At 43.5% G+C, this 24,754-nt stretch overlaps 3 protein-coding genes across 15 annotated transcripts in view; 1 reads left to right on the forward strand and 2 right to left on the reverse strand.

Annotated features, from left to right (window-relative positions):
- The window catches only part of PDXDC1 (pyridoxal dependent decarboxylase domain containing 1), a 51,041-nt gene extending 47,449 nt beyond the window's left edge, over window positions 1-3,592 (forward strand). For all 5 annotated transcript variants that reach the window (XM_067706568.1, XM_067706570.1, XM_067706571.1 and 2 more), the window contains one exon: window positions 2,546-3,592. In XM_067706568.1, the coding sequence (XP_067562669.1) occupies window positions 2,546-2,605 (60 nt within the window). In that variant the 3' untranslated portion in view covers window positions 2,606-3,592. The remainder of the gene's footprint in view (window positions 1-2,545) is intronic.
- NTAN1 (N-terminal asparagine amidase) lies at window positions 1,791-15,721 on the reverse strand. Of its 4 annotated transcripts, XM_067706572.1 has the most exons (10): window positions 15,536-15,721; window positions 9,930-10,032; window positions 9,788-9,853; window positions 9,395-9,503; window positions 7,442-7,515; window positions 5,781-5,834; window positions 5,182-5,235; window positions 4,040-4,137; window positions 2,600-2,713; window positions 1,791-2,134 (listed from the first exon to the last, which is right to left on the reverse strand). In XM_067706572.1, the coding sequence occupies exons 1-10, from the start codon at window positions 15,614-15,616 to the stop codon at window positions 1,955-1,957; spliced, it is 933 nt and encodes a 310-aa protein (XP_067562673.1). In that variant the 5' UTR covers window positions 15,617-15,721; the 3' UTR covers window positions 1,791-1,954. The 4 variants fall into 4 exon arrangements, with proteins under 4 accessions (XP_067562673.1, XP_067562674.1, XP_067562676.1 ...); XM_067706573.1 differs by lacking the exon at window positions 9,930-10,032 and having other exon boundaries at window positions 15,536-15,680; XM_067706575.1 differs by lacking the exon at window positions 9,930-10,032 and having other exon boundaries at window positions 9,395-9,605; window positions 15,536-15,680.
- Window positions 15,722-17,230: 1,509 nt separating this feature from the next.
- RRN3 (RRN3 homolog, RNA polymerase I transcription factor) overlaps window positions 17,231-24,754 on the reverse strand; it is a 28,499-nt gene continuing 20,975 nt past the window's right edge. For 3 of the 6 annotated variants that reach the window (XM_067706577.1, XM_067706576.1, XM_067706579.1), the window contains 4 exons: window positions 23,995-24,103; window positions 21,298-21,450; window positions 20,235-20,322; window positions 17,231-19,337 (listed from right to left, as the gene is read on the reverse strand). In XM_067706577.1, the coding sequence (XP_067562678.1) occupies window positions 19,176-19,337; window positions 20,235-20,322; window positions 21,298-21,450; window positions 23,995-24,103 (512 nt within the window). In that variant the 3' untranslated portion in view covers window positions 17,231-19,175. Of the gene's footprint in view, window positions 19,338-20,234; window positions 20,323-21,049; window positions 21,148-21,297; window positions 21,451-23,994; window positions 24,104-24,754 lie in introns of all 6 variants that reach the window. The other 3 variants (XR_010934938.1, XR_010934937.1, XM_067706578.1) reach the window with 3 other exon arrangements.

Raw genomic sequence — 24,754 nt, forward strand, 5'->3', positions numbered from 1 at the left:
GCTTCTGGGAGGGCAATTGACTTGTGTAATTTTGTGGGTATGTATTGATAGAACAACCAACAACTACTGTTTCTGTCTACCCAACTGTAGTAATACCTTTTTCCCCCCAGTTACCATAAACACTTTTTATTCACAGAGAAAACTTAGAATTTCAAGTGCCTGCCACTTGAAACACTTGCTCTCATCTTTCTAAACACACGTGTGAGAAGTTACTAGGTTGCACATAATAACCCTTCGGTAAGACAGCTTTCTTTAGAACTCTCTGGGTTCTCTGTTGTCCTGCTGCAGAGGAGACAGACAGCATTCTTTGCCATCTGTTTTGCTTGGTGTTTAGTTTGATCAGGTTGCAGTATTCAACTGGATTGCGTTTGGCTTGAAGGAGAGTGGGTTTCAATGGGATTGTAAATAAGAGTGTCAGAAGCCCTCTCCTGCCACCCCCGATTGCTGCTTCCCCGGAGACGTCAGGAAGGACCGTGTCCGCTCAAGCTGTGGCAGGGTCGTCAAGCAAGTTAGACTGGACAGTGCTTCTGTCTGACTTAGCTCTGCCACAAATCCATTTCTCCCTTTATATACTATTTGTAAACAAATTAAAGGACTCATCTATTAAGGGTAACTGTAAAGACTCTTCTTGACCATATTATATATATATATATATATATGTGTATATTTTTAAATACTGATAAAGCTTTTAAATTGGCACACAAGTACAGACTACTTATTTCTATGTTTAATATCTGAAAACTCAATAGATGCTACTCTTAAAAGCCTCGTATTAATATGCTGTATAGCACCTCGTTACGTTGAAATTCTAAATTAAGTACACCTTTGACCCATTCTCATGGGAGCTTCTGTAGCTTCTGTTCCACTAGCAGCTCACCCTTTTGGGCCCAACTCAAACAAGAACCAGAAATGTAATCTTTCTCAGGCTGATCACGCCAGACTACTGCTGAAATAATTGGAAGTAACCCTTGATTACTGCCTGTTTCTACTTCTCCAAAAGTACTGCATCACTTCGTTTATCATAGGTAAGGGCCCCTGTGCCTTTTAGTCCAGTGAAGTCAAGCTACGGGAGACCTTAAGATGGTGGGGATTCACGTTGGGTTTGTGGACTGTAGGTACTGAAAGCCTTAGTTATACCACATTAAGCCTGTAATTACACTCTGATCTGATGTGATTTCTGACATTTGGCACTTGTCAAAATGCAATTTTCCTTTTTTTTTTTTTGGTGCAAATGATTAAACAAAGTCTTCCCTGTTTATTTGGTGCAATGAAGTATAGCAGATAAAATGGGGGAAGGGGAAATTATCACCTTTAACAAGATTAATTTTTAAATGTTTTTATATATATTTGAAATTGTTAAATTGGTTTTGCTGAAACAGAATTTCACCCTTGAGATACTATTTGAATGTTGGTTTCAATAAAGGTTCTTGAAATTGTTACCACTGAGTTCACTTCATAAATCTTAGCATTAATTGGGCATGGTAACTTCCTTTTGGATAACAATTTCAGAAAAATAAAGGTTTCTAAAAATATAACATCAGTTTTGGATTTGATGCTTCTAAAATATTTTGAGGTCAAAAAAAAATCTCTGTGAGATGTATAAATTCTCACCGAACTTTACTGCATTTTAAATAGTTCTTTTAAACAAAATAGATGACAGTTTTTCCCTTATTCACTAATTTAGCAGAATTAGACTTACCCAAGTATCTGAAATAGCTGCTTATAGCACAGTGAGAAAGCTGGCTTCTCTTCTGCCTCTCATTACTAACCAAAAAGTAAACCTAAACAAATGCCTTTGCCAAAATAAGATTTTATTTTAAAGTCATTTGAAAAACACGGAGCAAGGAAAGAGACCTAAGACTGAATGGATGTAGAATGGATATTCTTTCCTACCTCCACCAGTGGTCTTTTGTCATGCCAAAAAGTTGCTTTCTTTGGTAATTCCTATTTATTTTTAGCTTCCTGGAGAAGAGATCTTTTCCCATAAGCCATCTTCATTTTTTTTGTAGAGTAGAGCCTTATTTCCAAGAAACAGCGTGTTAGCCGGAGAAGGGTATTTCTTTAAAAACATCAAGGTAGATCTAATATGTTTAACAAAGTGGGGGGGCTCAGCCAGAGGTGACGTGGAAAGGTTCTGGAAAAACAAACAAGATTTGGGGCATGAGAGAAGAACCCTGCTCTGTTCCCTACTTTGATAAAGATGTCAGAGTCTCTCTCTGCTCCTTAAACATTAATCAGGCTGTTCTCAGATCACTATATATGTGTGTGTGTGTGTATATATATATATATATATATATATATATATATATATATATATATATATATATATATATGTAATTTGTAGAATTACATAAGAAACGAGGTGTCCTGGGTTAATGAGAACAAAACAGTTGGTTGCCTACTGCTGCCCTGTGTAGATGTCCATCCAGGACTCCACTTACCCCTGACTGACACAGCAGCTAAACAGGGTCTGCCAATGGCATCCTCCAAACACTGAAGGAAAAGCTGCTGTTATCTAGTCTAATCCCTTTTTTTTTCCTTACAGATGAGGAAACCAAGGTCCACAGATTTAAGATTTACCCAACCTGTAAATTCTCACCTCTAGTATTTGCTTATCATCTTGCTGCAACCAGAAATCCACATGGGGAAATGGCATCCAGGAATATGGTCCTATACGAAGTTGTTCTGTCTCTGCATCGTAAATACTAATCATCTAAAAAAGAACGTTTCAAGGATAGAATTTAAGGAATGTTATCAGCTTAAACCCTACCTTTAATGCAAGCTCCAGTGTAGTCTTGAAATTAAGGCATTTGGATGATAAGCTTCTTTCAATTTTTGTCTCATAAGTAACAGAAGCTGCTACTTACTGAATACTTTCCACCTCTCTGGTACTACACTTTGTGGGAAACAGACATTACTTTGTTTAGTTCTGACAACAGTCCTGCAGGAAGATGGCATTTTTCCCATTTTGGTTGGAAACCCGAGGCTCAGAGAGACGGGCCCGTTGCCCATGGTCACATGTCCATAAGAGTTAGGGCCAGGCCCAGACCCAGGTGTGTCTGACTGAAGTCCACACTCCTCAATGCTACATGAAACACTGCCTCATTATTCACACCCCGAGTAACCTTGAAACTTAAAAGTACACATGCCATTGCCCCATCAGAAGAAGGGGAAAACCAATTTGTAAAAATGTTAATTTGCCAAATGATCAATTCCCTGAATTCTCAAATGTGCCAATGGTAGTTTTCAGCTTCACCAGCAATGTTCAATTTTGGTTACTGAGACTGAAATATGTCCTGAATCTTAGCTAAATCAAGGCTGTTATGCTACTTGAGAGGCTGCAAAAGGAACCCTAACAATGTCAAAGGGTTGTCAGAACAGACCATTGAATCCAGACATTTCCAATGAAAGTGGCAGTATTTCATAAGTGAGCAGATTTCTTTTGGGTGCTCTGAATGCGATTTCTATTTTTTTCACTTTAAGCATTTTAAAAGGATTCTTTCACCCATTCCTCAATGTGTAAGTCTTAGGTTTTTATTTTTCTAACTTTTAAAATGAAGGTGTTACTTAATTAAAAAGCACCCTAAAGCAATCAGACTCTTAAAGTGATCTGATTATTTTGGGGGTTAATCAATTCATCCCAGCAAACTGGTCTTCAGTTACTTGGTCCGGAGGAGAGTGTGATCCTGAGGTGCAGAGGGGAGAAGGCTCTTCTTCCCCCTTAGCTCGCCTTTCTCTGCAGCAGCTTCACTGGTAAAGTCCTTACAAAGTAAAAGGGGCTCGTTCTCTTTGGATCTGGGTGCTGGGTGTTCACATACCTCCCCAACATCTTCACGGCAGAGAACTGGGGTCTTGAGCTTATAATTGAAAACGTTCATTATTATTCTACGTGACGTGTTCGTGATGGTTCCTGATCATGTACAACTTTAAAGAAGTGACAAACTTTTCATTTCTAAGGTCTATAAAACTTAAGACTTTGGAGTTTGATGCCGCCCTTTTTTCCTTAACCCTGTAACACAAAGATGATAATCAAACTCACTGGTCCTCCTGTTAAAGCTCGTGCGGCACGTAGCTCCTCCTCTGGACCTCGGTCTTGGAAGGAGGCTCTGTAGATCTCCGAGGTTTTGATGTTGACAGCTGTGAGGGACAACAGGATGACTTCCTTGACAAAAGCCACAAGGGCTGGCACAGTCTCACACTTCTACCACCACATGTAATAGAATATGGATGAGTCTCCCTCAGAGAGAAAAGAGTGGAAACTGAACAAAGTTACTCTTAGGTGTCTGTAGCATCTACCTTCCTGGAAAGGGATAATGCAACCCTTTAGCCAAGCATCTCGCTGAGAAGAGCTGAGGCCTGAGCTCGACTAGGTAAGACCTGGTTCCAAACCAAGGGCCCCCCCTACAGGAGGCGCACCATCTCTTCAGGCAGTGCGTGGCAAAGCCTCGCTGGTCAGCCCTGTGACCAAACACGGCTGCGAACATGGCCTGGGACTGGGGCCAAATCTGGTGTTTGTGTGTTGGTTTTTACTATTTCAGACATACAAAGTATAGAGAATAAAGCAGTGAACGCCCAGCCAAATAAATATCACAGATATGGCAGGAGCCCTCTGTAGAGACAGGCAGGCTCACCCTATTACAGCCTTGGGAGTCCTCGGGGCTGTTACAGGAGGGAGGAAAGTTCTGGGTTTTCTTTAGCCTGGTGGTTGCACACTTTCCTTTGTAGGATCTTTGTTCTCAATCAAAACCTTAATTAGTTCCCTAAGAAGGGAAGAAGATTCAATTGAATCTTCTTAGGGATTCGACTGAATCCCTAAGATTCAAATTCAAATGCCCTGCTCCAGCCCCCAGAGCACCGGCTGGAAAAAAGCAGAGAGGCCTCTTGGGGGAGCAGAGACCACTGACATTCAGCTTTCTCCTAATGGGGGTGATGCCTACACTTTATATTTGCTACCCTGTTTCTTTTCACAGCCTTAGGATGTGGATGTTTTCTCTATTTTGTAGATAAACATTAGAGAAGGTAAGCTTCTTTCCCAGCAAATACACCGAGAAGTCAGGATCAGAACCTAAGGCTGTGACACACCGACAGCAACGGGCTTATTAGCTGGTGGAATCGGCCTTTAACTGGAGCTTGTCTTGTCAGTGTGAGACCAATAAACCCTCCGATCAACATGCTACTTACCAATGCCATAAATTACTGGAAAGTGGTTTTCATTTTCTTCCCGGTCATTTAATTCTAACACGTAAAAAAAAGAAATTTTAAGATCAATTTTTAATAAATACCAACAATCGCTTTTATTTTCCATAAATAAAGGCCAAGGAGGAGTCCCCACTGCAAAAGGGGGGGAAATCAGAACATGAAAGGGACTGTGTCCCTGTTTCCCTGCTGAGCCCCAGAGCAGTAAGGTTATAGCGAACAAACCGCCTCTCCAGAGTCTGGGCCTCCCAGCCGCCTACACGCGTGGTGGCAGCTCCTCTCCGGGATCTGGCCCCTCCACCTTCCCAGGAGTACAGAGCAGACTGCTGAGAATCCCAAGGAAGGACAGAGGAGTTGCACTCAAGGGGGTGGGTCAGGATCTCAACTGAGGTTGAGCAGGATTTGGAGTGGGAAGGGCGGGGAAGGCCATCCCAGAAGATATGGGAAAAGCCAGAAGGCATCAAAGCATTTGACAAACAGTGCCGTCTGCGACTGAGGCACGGATGCTGGGTCCTGCTTTAAGAGCAAGGGCAAAACATCCCCGAAATCTACAGCTTTGCTTTGGGAAAGATGGCAGAACTTACCTGTCACACATAATGTCACCAAGTGAATGTCATCTTCCTGTCTGTCAAATTCACCTACGATGAGAATTTAAAAACTGATGTCAAACAAGTTCCTTTAGGGACTTTCCTGGCGGTCCAGTGGGTAAGACTCCTCGCTCCCAATGCAGGGGGCCTGGGTTCGATCCCTGGTCTGGGAACAAGATCCCACGTGCATGCTGCAACTAAGAGTCCTCACGCTGCAACTAAAAGAAGATCCCACATGCTGCTGCAACTAAAAAGATCCCGCATGCCACAAGGAAGATCCTGAGTGCCGCAACTAAGCCGGCACAGCCTAAAAAAAATAAATACTAAAACGAAAACAAAAAAAACAAAATCCATCTGCCAATATGTAAGCCAGTTCTGAGCTGTGTGCAGTATTCAAAAGATTTCAGGCATTTGACACACAATTAAAAAAAAAAAAAGTTCCTTTAATTAGCAGAGCATATGCTGAACAAGTCAAGAAGGGGACAGAGAGTCGGATCCACTAGCCTTCCGGTCACAACCTGGCCTCTTATCAGAGGTCAGATCCACATGAGCTGATGCCCAGAACCCTGCCTGCCAAGGGACAGATGTGCTCCTAGCCTCAAGCTCAAAGGAAACTTCGACCAAGGCTTTCCATTCTTCTCTCCATTCTGAGAGGCTGGGGGGACAAATTCATAAGATTTTTACCCTTTTCCTAAATAACTTTTTTTCCCTGATTATCAGTCATAAAAAAATTGATCATTATGAAAAATTTGGAAAATACAGCAGAGTGGAAAGAATATGTGGGTTTTTAAAGATATAAGTGTATGGGCTTTTAATGCCCATAATCCTAGCAGTTAACATTCAGTATGTTTCCTGCCATATTTGTCCATGCACAGCTGAGCTCAGATGTAGACAATTTTATATCCTGATTGTTTTGTACATATGTATTTTCTCATGTAATTCAAACCTCTTCATAAGTATTATTTTTTAATGGTTATATAACTGTTCCTCTACTAATGGACATTAGATTATTTCCAATTGTAAATAACATTCTACTGCCCATCTTTGGGCATAAATCTCTGTGTACATTTCAGATTATTTTCTTATAATACATTCCCAGAAGGGGAATTACTGGGTCCATGATGGACCATGATGCCAAATGGCTTTCCTGACAGGTTACACCAAAGTATGTTCCAGTGCTGCAGGAATACACCCACCTCGCTGCCTCATGGTTAATCAAAGAACATCTTTTTTTTTTTTTTAATATTTGCTAATTTAACAGGGGAAAAATTGGCTTTTATCGGGGTTTTAATTCTTTTCAGATTAAAATGGACATTTCTGCCCAGAAGGTGGTTCTTGTTTTCAAACAATTCACAGCACTTGCTATTTTGGGATGCATCACCTGCTATTTTGAAAGAAAATCTTGTCCCCATCCCATTACCTCTAAGCATTTAGCTCTTTGCTATCCTGTCTTTATGGAAGATTCCAAGCTGAGCAGTTTGTGTGGCTCCAAGCAGGTGCACCCCTTTGTACTGTACTAATAATTGGGATTTTGTACTAATTGGGATTTTTATCTAAGCAAAAATAGATACTAATTGGGTTCTGTACTAATTGGGATTTTTATCTAAGCAAAAATAGATACATATTTTTATCAAATTTGAGGAAGAAAGTGAACTTACTAAGAAGCTGATGAGTCAGTTTTTGTGACAACTGCCTGTCATCACTGAAGCCGCCCACGAGGTGCACTTCCAGCCTGGCAAAGAGACAGGAGGTGGTCAGAGGCCGAACAGCACGGGACAGCGTGTGCTGGGTCTGCTGTGAACTTTAGCTCTCGGCTCCCGGGCCCCGTTTACACCTCAGCACATGCACAAGAACCCATGTGGCACACTGGGACCCTGCCCGGGTGCCTGGGGGCCGAGCGGAGCTGTGTCTTAACACCAACATGATGCCACCTCGAGGCACAGGGTGAAAAAGGCTGCTCTGGAAGAAGACAACCATGTCACACAATGGACCTGCCCCGAGCGGGATGCTTCCAAAACCTCTTAAAAGTCTCAGCCTAAGAGGACCTGGGGTGCAGAACTGGGAAGGGCGGGACTGACACCTTCCCTGCACAGACGCCGTCTTCTCTACCACCCAGCGTCGTGGAGAGATGGGTTTGCATCTCCGTTTCACAGAGAAGGAAACTGCGTCTGTGTCTAAAGCACATGCTTATCTACAACACCAGCTTTCCCCAAAGTGTGTTCCCCTGAACACTGGCCTCATGAAACAGAAAAAAGTGTTCTTGGGGTTAAATAAGTTTGGGAAGCCTTGCCTACTCCCTAAGGGAGTCACCATGCACAGCAAAGCTCCAGGTAGGAAGCCCTACAGCTGGAAAGACCACACTAACTTTGTTAACCCTGAGTGCCCCATGCACACTTCTCTGCTAACCCCTGGTCCTCAGCCTATGACAACCTGGCAACCAGAGCTTGGGAAAGTGTGGCCGTATTTCACATCCCTTCTACTGACAGACGAAATCCTCCTGAGGAATGAACCAGAATCTTCTGCATCAGCAGCACAGGGCAAAGCATCAAGTCGCCTCATGACATCTTCTATCTCACAACTGTGTGCTGAGAATCACGGAGTTGGGCCCATGGCCCAGTCCGGCTACGTAACCTGGAGGGCCCAGCAGTCTGGCGACTGCACAAGCCACAAAGCCGTGAGGCTAGCCCAGCCTGTCGCAGACCTGGCAGGAGAAGAGTTAAATTTTAAAACTGCTCTGTGTTACATTAGTGAAACTCAGAACAGAGAGGCTGGTCTTTTAAAGCCCTGGAATTCTAAGAACTTGCATATGACTAGTTCATGCAAATGAACTGCTGCCTTAGACTTCAAATAAGATGAGATGCCTGCCAGGCCCGCCAACGAGAGAGAAAGGGGAGAGGACAGGCGTGAGTACCAGCCAGACAGCCAGGCTGGGGTCATGGGCCTCCCGTTTAACTAACCCTGTGACTCTGGGAAGCTGAATCTCGGGGCCGCACATGTGAAACAGGTGGTCATGCTTTCTGTCACCGGTGAGAGGGTTGGGCGCTGTGGTGGACACCCAGGGCAGGCGTCAGCTGTCATACAGAATCCATGACACTGAGAACTGCACCCCCTTCCTCCCGGCCATCTCCGGCTCCTCCCCAGCCCTGTTTTCCTCAGAGCCCTGTCCACCGTTAAAATCCTGTTTTGCTGACATCTCCTTGCTATGGAATATGAGCCCCGCGGGGGCAGGGTTTGTCTACTCCATTCACTGCTATGTCCCTAAAACAAGTTCTAGTTCACAGGAAACGTTCAACAAACAACTGCTGAAAGAATGAAGAGATTCCACCGCTGGGGTGTAACAAGGCAATGTCCGCAAAACGGACATCTAAGAGGACATTACTGAGAACAGAACTACAGATTCAAAGTCAAACCTCCCCTCGTACCCGCCACCCATTCACTCCCTCAGCAACTACTGACGAGGGGCCGACGCTGGGCCACGCTCTGCTCCAGGGGGACCAGGCGGCCACTGTGCTGGTGACAGGCCACGTTGCTGGAACAGCTGCCACGGCTGTTCCCTCTACGTGATGGTGTCAAGTTCCCAATATCACAAAACAGAGTAGCGTGGAGCTCACCTTCCACATTGAGTGTGGTCGGAAAAGGATTTTATGGAGTTCATGATCAAGGGGACCTCAGCTTTGGTGTCAGTTCCGTCACAATGTGTCAAGCAGGTAGCCCCATTACCTGAAGAACAAGGGTGAAACGACTCATGTTATTCCCGATGAGAACTCGGGCAGCAGGCCAGGTCTACGCCTGTCCATTCGGACCGCCTCATCTTTGAACAGCCTGTAAAAGGAAAAATAGAGACGTCTGGGCTGCCCAGCCAACCCATCTGACCAGGGCCACAGGGAGGGGCCATGCAGATGGAGAAGAGGTAAGCGGAGCCAGGAAACGCAAATCGAGAAATTCATGGTCCCACGTGTCGGGTCCGTTTAAGTTAACGGTTTCCTTCATCTCTCTCATCATACCTGTGTGCCTCAGGACCACAATGTGACAAGTGGTGGCATCATCAGAACCCAGAATGGAGATGGAGCCTGTTTAAAAAAGAAATAAAATAAAATATCCAATAGCCTTTGGGGATAACGCCCAATTCACTGCTTCCTAACCTACCATCCTTTGGGGAGGTCACTGCAAGCTCTCTTTGCTGAACATACAGAAGGCCCTGGGGTCCCACTTGTTGAACAGACTGACCTCTGAGAAGTCTGGCTCTTTCCTGTTTAATTAAAAAAAAAAATAAAATAGTGATGGAAATTAGTGAGGATTGAGTGACTAGAGAGGTGGAGAGAGCCAAAGTGTGCCCTACGTGGGAAACACACACTTGTGAGGTCTGAGGTGTGTGTATTATCTGACAGAAAAGCTAAAATAAAAAGGCAGCAGCAGTAACTACCATGTGGAACAATGTGAAGGAAACAAGGAAGTTCTGTTCTTTTTTCACCCTATAAAACAAGACCCTAGTACCTATGAAATAAGATGCAAAAATCTTTCCCCATTCTTTACAATTGTAAAGAGAATTAGATCATATGGACTAGTGGATTGGGTGGCTCAGAAATCACAGACCTTCACTTTCTTTAAAGAGGAGGAGGGATCCAGACCTTACCTGTCTCCTAATCTAGTAATTCCCACCTCTGGAAATCTGTACTGTGGAAATAACCTAAAATGCACTCAATCCCTGTGTTATCGAGAATGGCACAAAGCTGGGGACAACCACAGAAAAGGCAAGTAAATTATGCAGAACCAACTCACAACTGCTAACTGCACAGACATGAAAAAATGAAGACTATGGGAAAAGAGCTTGGAAATATAAACTGAAGAGCAAGATTCAAGTAAAAAAATTTAAGCTGCAAATATGCTGTTAATACAACAATGCTAAAAATGTCGCCACATATAGGGAAAAATACTGGAAGGAAATTCACCAATATAACCATGATTGTGTTAGAACAGGGCAAACACAAGTCATTTAACTGTCGCTCTATTCTCCAAATGTCTTATGATGTAATTATGTTATTAAAGTAGAAAACCAAAAAGGAGCCCTCATAAATAAGCAAATTTATGAAAAGACAGGTTAATATTAGGTGTGAAAATTCTGACTAATTGAATATTTGTATAAACTATTAGTAAGCCTGGGGGGAAAAAACTCAGGTGGTTAATTCTTTCATGAGAACTAAACTTTTTTTTCTTCAAAAACATCAAATTGAGGCATCACTAAAATGTTTCATAATTTTCTTCTTACTTGCAACAAATAAACTCCTCAATAAACAATTTCCTAACCACGTGTGCAAATACAGAGCTTGTGTACTGTCTAGACCAGGGAATATTTTTATGGTCTTATACTGGCTTCTGGCCATTCCTCACTGTTGGTGCTAATTTAGGTTAGTACTTGCTTACTTAACAAAATACAAGAGATGTAAAAAAACATGACAATACACTCGACGAGTTCTAGAGGGTTCTCTTTTAATAAACTTTCATTAATTGGAAGCAAGGCAGCAGTTATAGTGAGACTGGCCCCTCCACTTAAGAAAGGAACTAAGTTGGGATTAGCAGATGCAAACTATTATATATAGGATAGATAAACAACAAGGTCCTACAGTACAGCACAAGGAACTATATTCAATATCCTGTAATAAACCATAATGTAAAAGAATATGAAAGAGTATATATATAACTGAATCACTTTGCTGTACAGCAGAAATTAACAGTATAAATCAACTATACTTCAATAAAAAAAATTTTTTAAAGAAGAAAGGAACTAAGGACTGAGTGAAGTGCAGTGTGTGATCGGACGGCTGAGTCTGGGAGAAAGAGATGCAGCCAATTGTGCAAAAACTCACAACACCTCATAGCAGTAAGCACTTTTCATTTTCACGCCATTTCTCACCTTAATTCAAGATAAGATAAAGGAGAATGCAGAATTTCCTTTTTATTATTCCTTTAATACTTACCTCTTTTTGTTCTTTTCGGGGAGGGGGAGGGAGAAGTCACGGCAAATTTTTACCACTTATTTTCACAACTTGGTCACCACCCAAAAGCAAAGCTATTTCTGAGAAATGAATTATCACTTGCGTGCCCAAGACCAAAAATCACAATGTCTCTCATCGACACAGCTCCTACTATTTCCCAGAGAAACAGAAGCACAAATTATCAGGAGAGAGAATGGCCAGAAAGTGAAAACAGCAACGTTGCTTTCGTCTTTCACTTTAAAAAATGAAAAAAGGTTAGCCAAAGTTCTCCTCTGTGGAAAAACACACAGTCCTACTTTATAAACTCGCATCCTTTCTGAAATAAAAGCAGTCGTTTTCTGAACTTTTTCTGAACTTTTTTTATTCGCTGGACGCTCAGATTCACGAAAAAATATCTTTTCCCTCAGTCTCTCCCTGCTACGGCTCATCCTCATTTCCCAATCCCTATCGGATGGCACTGTTCTCTTAACGCAGGGGTCAGTACACTTGTTTCAGGAAAGGGCCAGACAATAAGTATCCTGGGCTTTGCAGACCGTGCGGTCTCAGCTCCTCAGCGTGAAAGCAGCATAGACGACACATGACAAGTGGCCGTGGCTGTGTCCCCAGAAAGCTACTTATGAGTGACACTGAAATTTGAAGAAAACGGGAGAGCAAGTATGAGAGTGCCGCCAGGCGCAGCCCTCAGAACTGAGCCTTCCTCCCACCCCTTGGGCGCTACCTCATTTCAGTCCTTTCTTCCCTTACACCTAAATTCCTACAATATAGTGCCCGGGGGCCTCTCCCTGAGCCAGTGACCTGGGCATTAGGCTGAGCTTCGGTGCTCCGTCCCCTCCTCTGGGAAACGGGGCTGATGACGGCCACTCCTTAGGCTGCGGGAGGATTAACTGACAGCAGGTCTGTAGGGGGTGGCTGTCACCATTCCCCACCTCTGGTCCCCTGTCCTGACCCCGCTTTTCTGCTCAAAAAAACCCTTCTGAGGAATAATTACAGGGGTTTATAGAGATTTAGCTCTGTGAACGTTCCTAATGGGGAAAGAGCATAAATATTGCGCATGCTTAAAGGCAGGAACGAAGTTACGTGGAATTCCATGGGACTGTTTCTCAAGAGGCCGCAGGACCAGTTCCTGAGCATCCAGTGACTGGTTAAGAACAAAGGCTCTACACAGCACCGCCCAAAGGCGCTTGCTGCAGCGATGGCAAGGATCTGTACCTGCCCTGTCTCATACAGCAGCCACTGGCCACACGTGGCTGTCGAGCACTTGAAACGCGGCTACTGTGACTGAGGAGCTGATTTTTAAATTTTATTAAATTTTAATTAACTTAAATGTAAATCGCCACATGCAGCCAGTGGCTAACATATTGAGCACTGCTGCTCTAGAGGCAAAGGCGGACCACCTGGGTTGTGATCCAGGCTTCACCACTCACAGGATGTGGGATCTTGGGCAATTTACTCCACCCTCTGTGCCTCAGAGTCCCCATCTGTAAAATGGGAACAGGAGCAGTACCTGCTTCCTAGGGCTGGGATGCTCAGCAAGTTCCACGGCATTGCTATCATTGTTGCTGTTGTTACTATTATCCTATGCTAAGCATAGCTATGGACAGGCTTGTAAGTGCTGCTACTGCATACTCACAACCTACTGTCACATGAAAAAGACACATTATAGAACAGAATATATAGTAATGCTATCATGTAAAAAAGTATAGCAAAATGTGAAGCATGGTTGTGGTCACAGATTCTTTTTTCTTCTTTTTGAGATTTATAATTTCTATTTTCTTACCAAGGGAACACTACTTGTTATTTAAAAAAATAATTAAACCTTTCATTTCTCCACACTGCATGTCAGCTGAAAGATCCATCTAAACCCCTGCCACGTAGGTACGACCTACCCCTCCCAGCTTATCTTCCACTCTGCCCCTCCTGCCCTCTCTGCCAGGGAAACGGGCCAGTCCACCCGCCTTCGGGGCCCTTCCCCTCCCGCCCAGGGGCCACGGGGCACAGTCCAGCTTGCTCAGCTAGAATGCCCTCCCCCTCTTCCCTTAGGCTGCTGAGATGGAAGTGCCCCCACCCCCGCCCCCCCGTTCCTGTAAGGCAAACTGGTCCCCACTACACAGCATTTCTAGGCCACGTCTCCCCAGAGAGGCCAAACCTCCCTTCTAGGGGTCCAGCCGCCCTGGTATCTCATCTCATTCCCCCCTCTCTACACACTTAGGGGGCTGCCTTGGACACTGATCTAACTTTTTATCATAGAAAATTTCAAGCAGACGTAAAAATAGGGTGCCACCTATATTCTTTAGGCAGCTGCAATTTTTCTCCCTTGGTGAGTCGTACTCCCAACTACACCAGTTCATGGTGTGGCAGTGACACAGTACAAGGAAAGTATTTAACACTTAACCTAGTGTCTGCTAGGTGCCCCATATGTGTTGGCTAATATCACTACTGTTTTCTTGAAATGCAAGTTGAGAACCACACAGAGTTGTCCTCTTTTCCCTGTCAGTAACACCCCCCCCCCGCCTCATCTTTTGGGTCATTTTCAGGGGTCATTCTGCTCAGACATTTGTGTAACAAATATTTACAAAGCACAGATTCACTGACAGGGACTGCCCTAGGCTCTGAGGATACAAAGACACACTGTCTGCCTTCAGGAAGCTTACATTCTGGGGGCCAGACCAAAGGAAAATAAACAAAACAAGCATGCAGACAAAATCACCCTGCAACTGTTACAAAAGAAAACCCAAAAATACCTTCCCTAAGCCTACAGACTCAATCTGGTTCCCCGGCTTCACTCTGCAGAGTGAAAAGGGGCATTTTTTTTTCCCTTTATGGCACTTAATTAACAGTCATGGTATTTGAGCCACCCTGTGATTAAAAAACATCCCCACCCTATAAATGTCCTGATTGTGGGGAAAGAGGCAAACACCATAGGCAACGTACATTAGAGGCTCAACATGAATCTCTTAAATCAATGAAATGGTTGATTTCCCCTTAACTGGATCTGGGGCAAGTGGGAGGTTTGGTTCGGATTTTTTTTTTTTTTTTTTACAGTAAGAACCCTTTTCTAAACAGTCTCTGCATAAGCCTGGACTAAGGGTTCAGAGGTCCATCTAAGGACAAAAGCAGGAAACAAAACAAAAAACCCTTCCACAGGGTGTGGTTCCTCAACACGCCCCAGCTGGGTGAAAATAGGGCCCTTTCTTCCGACTGAAACTAACCGGGAGCCCCAGATCCCGGGTCTAGAAGACTAGGCGACCCGCCAGGATGCCCCTGCCCACCCCAGAAAACCTCCTGCTTCCTGAGGACCCAAGGACGATGCCGCGCTCACCACGGGTGGGGATCCCCGGCGAGGGAAAGAGCAAGGGCGCTGCCCAGATTTGCCTAAACGGGCCAAGTCCGGATTGGAGATTGGGACCGCCCTGTCTGGAAAAAGGGGGTCCCGGGGTGTCCTCAAGCCGCGGTGCTGGGCGACCCTGGACAAGTCACCTAACCTCTCTGGGCCCCCGTTCCCTCCTTTGGAAAAGAGGGGCCTCAGCAGATGCCCTCTAAGGTCCAAAGAAGGTAAAAGCTCCACAGATGCCTCAAGCGAGGGCAGAAACTCTGCTGCCGGCGGCCTGGGCTCCGGATGTGCCGATAGCACCTCCGCTGCGCCAAGTTTCGAGCCTGATTCGGGGAGAGCGGGTGGTGGCGGCGGGGTGAGGAGGGCTCTGGACCGCCTGCGGATTCCCTCGGGCCAGCCTCGAAGCCCCCCGCCCGGGCCCTGCTCACCTCCAGAAGCGGGTGGGCTCGGACGAGGTCCCCAGCGGACTGCGGCAGCCTCACTCGCCGCCCCTCCACGAGCAGCGGCATCGCGGAGGCGGCCGCCCCGGCAGGCCCAGGGAGGCGGTGGCCTCCTCAGCCGCGGGCCGCCCGCCGCCCCTGCCCCCGCCCTCGCCTTCGCCTTCGCCCTCGCCCTCTCTCTCGGGCCGCCCCGCCGCCGCGCCCAGCCGCGGGTGCCACCGGGAAGTGGAGTCCGACGGAAGCGGTGCAGCCCCAAGAGGCTGAGGAAATCTATGGGGGGGGGGGGGGGGGGGTGGCGGCGCATGGCCCCATGGGAAACGTAGTCCAAACGGGAGGGAGTGCCCCGCCTCCGCTAGGGGCGCTGGGAAATGTAGTTCTGAAAGCGTGGCTCACATTTCAGCCAACCTGGCCTGAGTGCGGGCTCTGGGGTCGCCGCCTGCCTAGGTTCATATCCCGGCTGTGCCACTTCCCATAGTGACCTTGAGCAAGTTTTCCGAGTTTCCGAACCTGCCGTTCTGCGCCATAGGATTGTATTTAATAGTAAACACAACCTGTCTTAAACTGGGAAAATGGAGCCTAAAGTTTGCTAGCTCCACACATTCAGAAATCATTAATAACACCTGGTGCTTGACACTCATAGATGGGCTAAGAACCCTGAGAGTAAAGATCAGCAAGATACCCTACAGACCCTACTGAGGACAGGTACCCTGGCGTGAGACTTCTCACCTTGAGTTTAAAATAGTTTTAGCTATTCTAAAACTTGGAAATATTACCCAAATAGATCCAACTCCACATTAACAAAAATAATTTTACAAAAGACTGGTGGGACGAAAAAGAGGCCCCACTTCACACAGAGCAAAAACTATTAGAATGTCTACAGGATGCTGTAATAAGCACTGCCTGGCAGGTGGAGCCCTCTGGCCCTTCCCTCCAGTTGAGATTAAGTTGGTACTAAGTAGGTAATACAGGTGAAACGGAAGTTATCTTTGCCTTGTAAAGACCTTTCCATGAAAATGCTTCCAGCTTAACTAGACTTTCTCACAAGGTAACCAAACAGCTGACTTTACGTGCATTTTCATCAAATCCTCACAACCATAAAGTAGGTATTAGTAATTTCCACTTTTATTTTCAAAGTGGAGCTCAGAGAGAGGCTAGGTAACTTGCTCAAGGTCACACAGCTGATTAGAAAGAGAAGACAGGTCTGACACTCATGACACTGGTCCTTTCACACTTGTATGAATTGGCCACTTCTCATTAAAGAAGACCTGCCCATAGCAGACAAACAAAATCATGGACCCTGGAACTCCTACCCAAGTTGAAAACCTGCTTTTGAGTAAGAGGGATAGGAAAATCCTGTTTTCATATATAATTCCCAAGGAGATTAAACAACTTTTTTTTTGCACAGATGTTCCTTAAAAGCATGTAACTTTTTGGAAGTGTTTGTTTTCCTTGGACCCGTTGGGTGTGATCAAGGAGTCAGTGATACTTCAGATGCACCTGGAAGCCATTCTCATCACCAGTATGCAATTATTTTTGAGTACTTGCAATCACACTGGCATTACTTTTGCCTCTTTAATATAGTATCAATTAAGTAAAGTCTCAGTTGCAGTTTTCTATGGCAAAACGGTGCTTTAATACAGTAGATCAATAAATATAAAATAGAAAAAACACAGGAGTCAAAAGAACATTTACATGAGAAGCTTCTTTATTGGGGTACCTCCCTGTATTGGCATAAGGACAAAAGTTCCAGATTAACCATGTCATTGTTTTATTTTCACAGTATTTTTTTTTCTCAAACTCCTTTGAAATTTTTGACTTATTTGTCTAAATACTTCTACATTAAAACTACTTCTCAACTCACAAAGACCCCACTTACTGTTAATTTCTACAGACACATTTTCAATTACTCATTTTATCCACTATACAAAAATCCTACCTTTTTGTCAGCAGTTAAAAAAACAGAGAACCTAAAGGCTCTCAAACAACTTTCCACCAAGTCACCAAAAGAAAATCACCAATACCCAAAACTTTTTAAAACAATAAAAATTTCTATTTTCCAAAAACATATTTACAGACTGAAATTCAAACTCTACATTGCCATCAATGTAAATATATGAGAGCATACAAAGCCCTAGGAAAGAGAAAGTATTTCATTATAAAATATTTGTGATCAAGAAAATATCACTTGCCTTTAAATAAAGAATAGGAAAGTGGCAGAAAAATAAATATATTTAAAGGTGTCCGTTTTCACAAATAACAAGTACACAAATAAGGAATGAAGCTAAAATATGCAGGAGCTTCAAAATGACTAGCAGCGCTTGCACAAATTTATCATACAGCGAGGTTGTTTAGACTCCTCTCTCCCGGTGTTTAGTTATAAAAATACAAAAAGAGCCTCGCCAGAGGATTTCACTGAGCTGGCATCCATGGTACGAACAGTCAGTAGACAGGGACTGTAGCTGTAACCCTGACCTACTGTTGCTAGCAAAACCATTCCACCAAATAACCTAAAATCCCCTCTCTTCCCCTACTTTTGGACAAAGAAATTCTCAATGATCAATACTACATTCCACTACAAGTAGTTCCAGTCCTGACAGCACTTCTGGGAGCGTCAGGGTAAAACACTGTGAGCTGTGTTTTATAAAAGTCCAACCCTACTTCAGTCAATGTGAATTACATTTACCTGGAACTCCTTTTTTCTTTTAAACCCATTTTTACACTCACAAATGTACGATGTGTCTGATTCTGTTTCTCTAAATCCTCTCTCGTCCCTCTAGGCTTTTATTAGTTTCTGAAGTCCCTGGAGATCTCCTTCAGTGCCAGCTCCAACTTGCAGCATCCAGGACCAGCCCTGGCCCCCTCCCCACACTTTGCTGCTATCTTCTCTGCACCCCACTGAAACCGCGGAACACAAATACAGTTACAGCAGAGGGGAAACAGCGTATCCAAAAGAAACTCATTCTGAAGACTTCAAAGAGTGTCCTTGAGGATTTTTCAGTGAAAAGATATCATATCAACAAAGTCCTGTAAGTATGGCTCTGACAAAAACCTCGTTAGAAATGCAATCTGTTAAAATAGGCTGTTGCTGATATTAGAAATTTCACAATAATTATGTCAAAAAGCTGTAACAAAAAAATGTATACATTAAACAAATGAGCCAAGCTTTCAACACTTATCATCAACTCCACCGTAAAATATTGCACATGATATTCTGTCTTTTCCTTTTTTTTTTTTTTTTTTTGCGGTACGCGGGCCTCTCACTGCTGTGGCCTCTCCCGCTGCGGAGCACAGGCTCCGGACGTGCAGGCTCAGCGGCCATGGCTCACGGGCCCAGCCGCTCCGCGGCATGTGGGATCTTCCCGGACCGGGGCATGAACCTGTGTCCCCTGCATCGGCAGGCGGACTCTCAACCACTGCGCCACCAGGGAAGCCCCTGTCTTTTCCTTTTGTCTGTACAGGAGCAAAACAGAAAAAACAAAAACAAAAAACCCAACCACGTCTGTTCAGACATTAGAGTAAGTCTAACTTGAAAGTGAGATGCCTGAAGCACGTACTCGCTCTAGTTCAACGCGATGCTCAAACAGTATGAACCTTGGTACTGAAGGGCACGACAGGAGGAATGTCAGTCTCAATCACAAATCCTTGTGATCATGGGGGACTGGTCTGGCAGGTATAAGACAGGTGGGGAGCCCACACTGCTTGAAGGACTGCGGAAATGCGCATCAAAGGAGCTCGGTGTAATCCCAGCTTCACCTTTCAAAAAGTCATCTTCTTCATCTTCCACCATCTCCTGCACAAAGAACAGAGATTATCAACAAGATCTCAAGTGGCAGTTTGAAATGCTTTCAAGAATCCCTTTCCTCAGGAATGTGCTACTTCTGGAAAGACAAACGTGAAGGAAAAGAATCTTAATTTCGAACGCTTCCCAATGCACACTTCTTTATTATGAACCGTCCGCACAACTGCTCATCACACGTTGTGTTTGTTTAAAGTCTGATTTTTTGTTTTTGAACAGATTTTAAGCTCAACGAGGGCAGGTAACATGATATGTCATTCTTGCTCAATCTAACATAATGTGAATGAATGAATGAATGACCATCCTCCTCAAACGCAAAATTTAAAGAAAGAATAAAACTAAAAAGAGCTTTCCAATGATTACTTATAAAAAAGAAGACAGGCACATTAAAGCTGACTTTTAATACATAAATGAATGCACCACAAAGAAACAAATGGTGACATTTTTTATTATTGGATTCTAATTTTCTCCTTTGGCAATAGCTGCCTCAGCCCCATGGCCACGCACTGGAGGACATGCTGCAGACCTGCATCTTCACCACCTATTCATGAAAACCTACAAAATTAATGTTAACTTCTGGGAACATTTCAACAGTAAGCAAATCTGAGACTGTTACTTGGTAGTAACGATCAAGTGGTAGAGATCTAAATGTGTTAAGCCGACTTTTATTTACCCTTCACTTCCCAAAGTCAGCATGTGAAGTGTCTGGTTTGAACAATTCATTAAAAAACAAACACTATTCTCGTAAGAACACAACCTGGGCTTGGAATTCTGTAAAGGCAGAATGAACAAATGTAGTATTTTTCAAGTGTAACATTGCTATTAACTATTTGACTGTGCTCTGTAACCACATAGGAGATTCCCAGAAAGTATGTTGAATCATAAAGTTACCTTTTTAATGGGTTTCTTAAACTCCTGAAGCTCTTCTGCACTCATGTCTTCCCATACCTGATAAAGAGGATCAATGAATTTCTTGGACCTGTCAAGAAGATCAGGTTTCAAACTCAAATTAAATACTACAGCAAAGGTCACCACATATTTAACTCTTTTCTCACAAGACCCATTACCCAAAATGAAGAAGTAAAAACTATCGCTCAAATAATAATAGTGTCCAAAAATATCCTATGTAGGTTCTGTAACTAACGGGGCTCCTTCTTTGTAAGAGTTCATCCACTCACGTAGATGGAGTATTACACCTACTGTTTCTCAACTTTTCATTTTCAAGTGAAATTACTTCTCAACTTTGCAAAGATTAACAGTGAGTTATAATATGTCCAAATGAAGGTGAAATTATATTATTCTGGAAATTCCTTTTTAATATTCCTATAGTCATTTACTAAAAATAAATCTGGGTAAAAAGACCAATCTGGTTTCAGTCAACCAAGACTTGGGGGACCAGATAATCCCAAATCATTGTGTTGTTAGTTACAAACTGTCATAAGCAGAAATCCTGCTTCCTTATATATATATATATATACATTTGAAGTTAAGACTGGCCTGGGGGTTTTCCAGAACTACCCATCCAGATAAATCACTTGGCATTTGCTTATCCTGTGCAACAGTATGGGATGTGGTCTCTAGAAGAAGGAACAAGTCATTTGGCAGAAATTTATGAGCCAAGAAAAGGCAGCATCCTCCCTATCCAGGTACCTCTATCCCCAGCCTCTTGTATTTTTAAACCAACAGGTTTCAAGAAAAACAAAAACCTCTTGGTGTCAATCTGGGCTCCTACTGAAGGAGAGACCTGCAAGCCCTCGTGTGCCACGACCCTCAGCAGCCTTGAACAGGCTTCTCCACACTGGGCCTGGAAAACACGCAAGGAGACCACGAGACCCTATCAACGACCAGAAGGGTCACTCACCACAAAGAAATCCCAAATCCCGATCCTGGTAAAGGCACATACACACCGCATTTAAATTCACCATCGAAAGGTCGACTGTCTAAGTGTACCTACCTCTTCAGTACACAAGGATCGAAGGGGAAGAAAGTGTCAAGTGGGTTCGTGCAGGTTTGCACTGAGTCCCCCCCAGCAGTGTTTCTGATAACTGGCAGCATCTGGCGGTTGTTCCTCTCAATGAGGGTGTAGCAGAAAACAAGCTGGTATTTGCTGTGGAATAAAACCAACACAGACAGAGGCATTAATGTGCTGGAATTACTCTGCATGGACACGCCCGTTCATGTGTGACAACTACCCCGACTATATAGATCTTATTGAACATAACAACTACAAGAAAAAAAATAACATAAAGTAGAAAGTAATGCTTTTAGGGTACAGTCCTCTGGGCCTACTATTTACAAGTTAGCGAAGGAGAAAGAATATGTGCTATCACTTTAAGAATATGAGAGTGGGCTTAGATTACTAATTAGGCAGAACTCACTAAAAATTAATGCATTCACGGTAATTCTTTTAGTTTACAGAATTATGTAGCTGTATTTACTTATTTTTTACTGTTTGTAAGAATTAGTGGGTTGGTGAAAAAGGGATTCAGGATTCACTGAGAGGAGATATGGGTTGTTGGTGGAGACACTTGGCTGTTGAAGATATTAAGGAGGGTACTAAGGGAGAGCCATGGGGTTTACTGAATCACAACCTCAGAAAATGCTAAAGAAAAGAAAAGGCATAGTGAGTGAACACAGTTAAATGGACAGAAAAACTTGCGATAAGAACCAATAGGACCAGGACTTCCCTGGTGGCGCAGTGGTTAAGAATCCACCTACCAATGCAGGGGACATGGGTTCGAGCCCTGGTCCGGGAAGATCCCACATGCCGCGGAGCAACTAAGCCCGTGAGCCACAACTACTGAAGCCCATGCGCCTAGAGCCCGTGCTCCGCAACAGGAGAAGCCGCTGCAATGACAAGCCCTCGCACTGCAGCGAAGAGTAGCCCCCGCTTGCCGCAACTACAGAAAGCCCATGCACAGCAACGAAGACCCAGCGTAGCCAAAAATTAATTAATTAATTAATTTTAAAAACAACAACAACAAAGCCCAACAGGACCATATGTTGTCAAACTCCCTGGTGGTTATGACTTAGGAACTTCAAAAATCACTCACTGGGCCACTTCTTTGAGAGGAAGATTTAGCTCACCTTTGCCAACGCTCCCCCTCCCACCCTCCCTCCCATGGTATTCATTCAGGTATCTGTTCTCAGGCTCTTAGGTCACTACTGCTATTTTAAGCACCATATGTTCATTTCTGTTCCATTAGCCAAGGATCACATTTGACTCTTGGTGTTAAATGGCCAAACCACACTGGAGTACTTCGCAATATTCAGTAGAAGTGAAGATGTGCACCTCCTACAACCCAGCAACTGCACTTCTGGGTGACAAGAAGTATGTGCCTGTGTACCAGGACACACACACAACCATGCACCCACACTGAAAAAGGAAGACAGCTTAAATCCCAACAAAGAATCGATGTTTTAAAATTATGAGAACATTACGCAGCAGTCGAAATCAAAATACAGCTATATGAGTCAATATAGCAGAAGCAGTAGCTACAGAATGATACATAAATTCCTTGACACAGACCTTTATTTCGACCTCTTGCTCTCAGCCTCACGTCTTACTCCTAACGTCCATGCTAACCCCAAACCCCAGATCTAGAGCCTCTCTGGCCAGTCTGCTCCTCAACTGCAGCCCTCTACTCCCACCCCATGAATATTCTACGGGCAGCTGCCTCTGCTTTGCTCCATCCGTTCTACTCTTCCAGCTGCTTCCTATCTTCCCGCGATGTGCTGGAAACGTCCACCCACTGGACACTGTTGCTTATTGGTTTCTTTTCTTAATTCTTTACTACCATTTTTGAGATCTGAGGGAGAGAGAATACCTTGAACTAGATGGCCAGCAAAGGAAAAATAAGCCTGCTGAATGAGAGCAACAAGATGTCTAAAGGGGACTGAGGGATGCAGAAATTATTCTTATCTCCTAATAGCTCAATCTGTTAAAGATTTTAAGCTATGATCCTGCCCTCAATATCAGGATAAGATACCCAAGGTCTCCAATTCACTTGCTAACGTGAAGCAAAATAATTCAGTGAATGCTTAAGAAGGAGCCGGCCTGCCGGCATTCAAACCTTAGCTCTGCCACAGTCTAGCCATGACTCCACACAAGTCATTCAATCTCTCTGTGTCCCCCTTCTCGCCATTTATAAATAGGGATTAATAATACAGTCATAGGATTGTGTGAGGATTAAGTGAGTTCTATGCAGAGTGCTTATCAGAACTGTGCTGGGCACACAATAAATGCTACGCACATCAGCTGTAGCCACAAGGCCCTCAATGAACCAATTTCCTATTGTTGGATGTTTATCTCATGTCCAGTCTATTTTTATTACCATTATGAGAGTCACTCTAATAAACATCTGTGGTTTGTACCTCTCAGCTTGCTAGCTGCCTTACTTATTTCAAAGTGCCTAAGCTTCTGCTGAATTATCGTCCTCAGATTAAAAAGTAGTAACAATTTCCAGTGCAACCAAAGTATAAAAACAATACCTTCAATGCAGTGCTTTCCACAAGTACTGGGTTATTGGTTTTTAAATGTTTTTTGCTATTAATTTTGTTAAATAATTCCACAGAAATTTAATGGAATTTTATAATACTAACATAAATTCACTTTGAAATAACTTCCACAAATAGAGCATAAATAACTTACTTTGTGATTGCAGCAAAAAAGTTAACTACCGAGGGCAGGCAAATCTTCAGAGGATTTAGCTGACTCATCACTATCCGTTCAAAATTTAGACTTTGAAGGTACCTCAAACCTTTGATTAAAAAACAAAATATTTTTTTAAAAAGATACAAACACAATAGTCCAAGCAGCACTTATTATTTTATACAGTAAAAAAAACAAATTTAAAAGAGGTATTTGCACAAATGCTTTAAAGGTCCATGTAGACAGTCACACAGTGTAGAGCCCAAAGAATATCACTAGGCTCAACCCTATGTATTTATGACCGAACCAACTTTTCTAAAGAAAAGAGTTTATTCTTTTAAAGATTCAGGAAGTAAACATACATTTCCAGTGGGCAATAACCTTACATGACAATTTGGAACTCAGATATAAGCAACCTCAGCACATGCTGAGCGTATAGAGGGAAACAAAGACTGTGTGATGATTTCTGCTAACAATCATGGAATCATTAAAAAGCTGAGACAACACAGTGATTCTCCATTCCTTAGAGGTAATGATTATACAATATGGAATTTCTCCTTCTTGAATTCCATATGTACACACACACACACACACACACACACACACACAAAATCTGTCAAATGTGACAGCCAACAAAACCAAGAGAGACTTACATGTCTTAAGTTATCAGTAAAGTTGAGCATGTTTTTCAAGTGTGCATTAGTTGTTTGTATTTCAGGGTTTTGTTTGTTTGTTTACAAAAAACTATGGAGGTAGAAGG

Source organism: Pseudorca crassidens, chromosome 15, assembly GCF_039906515.1.
Source record: "Pseudorca crassidens isolate mPseCra1 chromosome 15, mPseCra1.hap1, whole genome shotgun sequence".
Classification (NCBI taxonomy): domain Eukaryota; kingdom Metazoa; phylum Chordata; class Mammalia; order Artiodactyla; family Delphinidae; genus Pseudorca; species Pseudorca crassidens.

Coding starts and splice junctions, on each gene's coding strand:
- NTAN1 (XM_067706572.1), bottom strand. CDS start 15,616: ATGCCGCTGCTCGTGGAGGGGCGGCGAGTGAGGCTGCCGCAGTCCGCT. Junction 5,236..5,780: donor GGTGACATTATGTGTGACAG/GTAAGTTCTGCC, acceptor TTTACGTGTTAG/AATTAAATGACCGGGAAGAA. Junction 2,714..4,039: donor GAGCTTTAACAGGAGGACCA/GTGAGTTTGATT, acceptor GTTCTTTTTTAG/ATGATTAGTATTTACGATGC.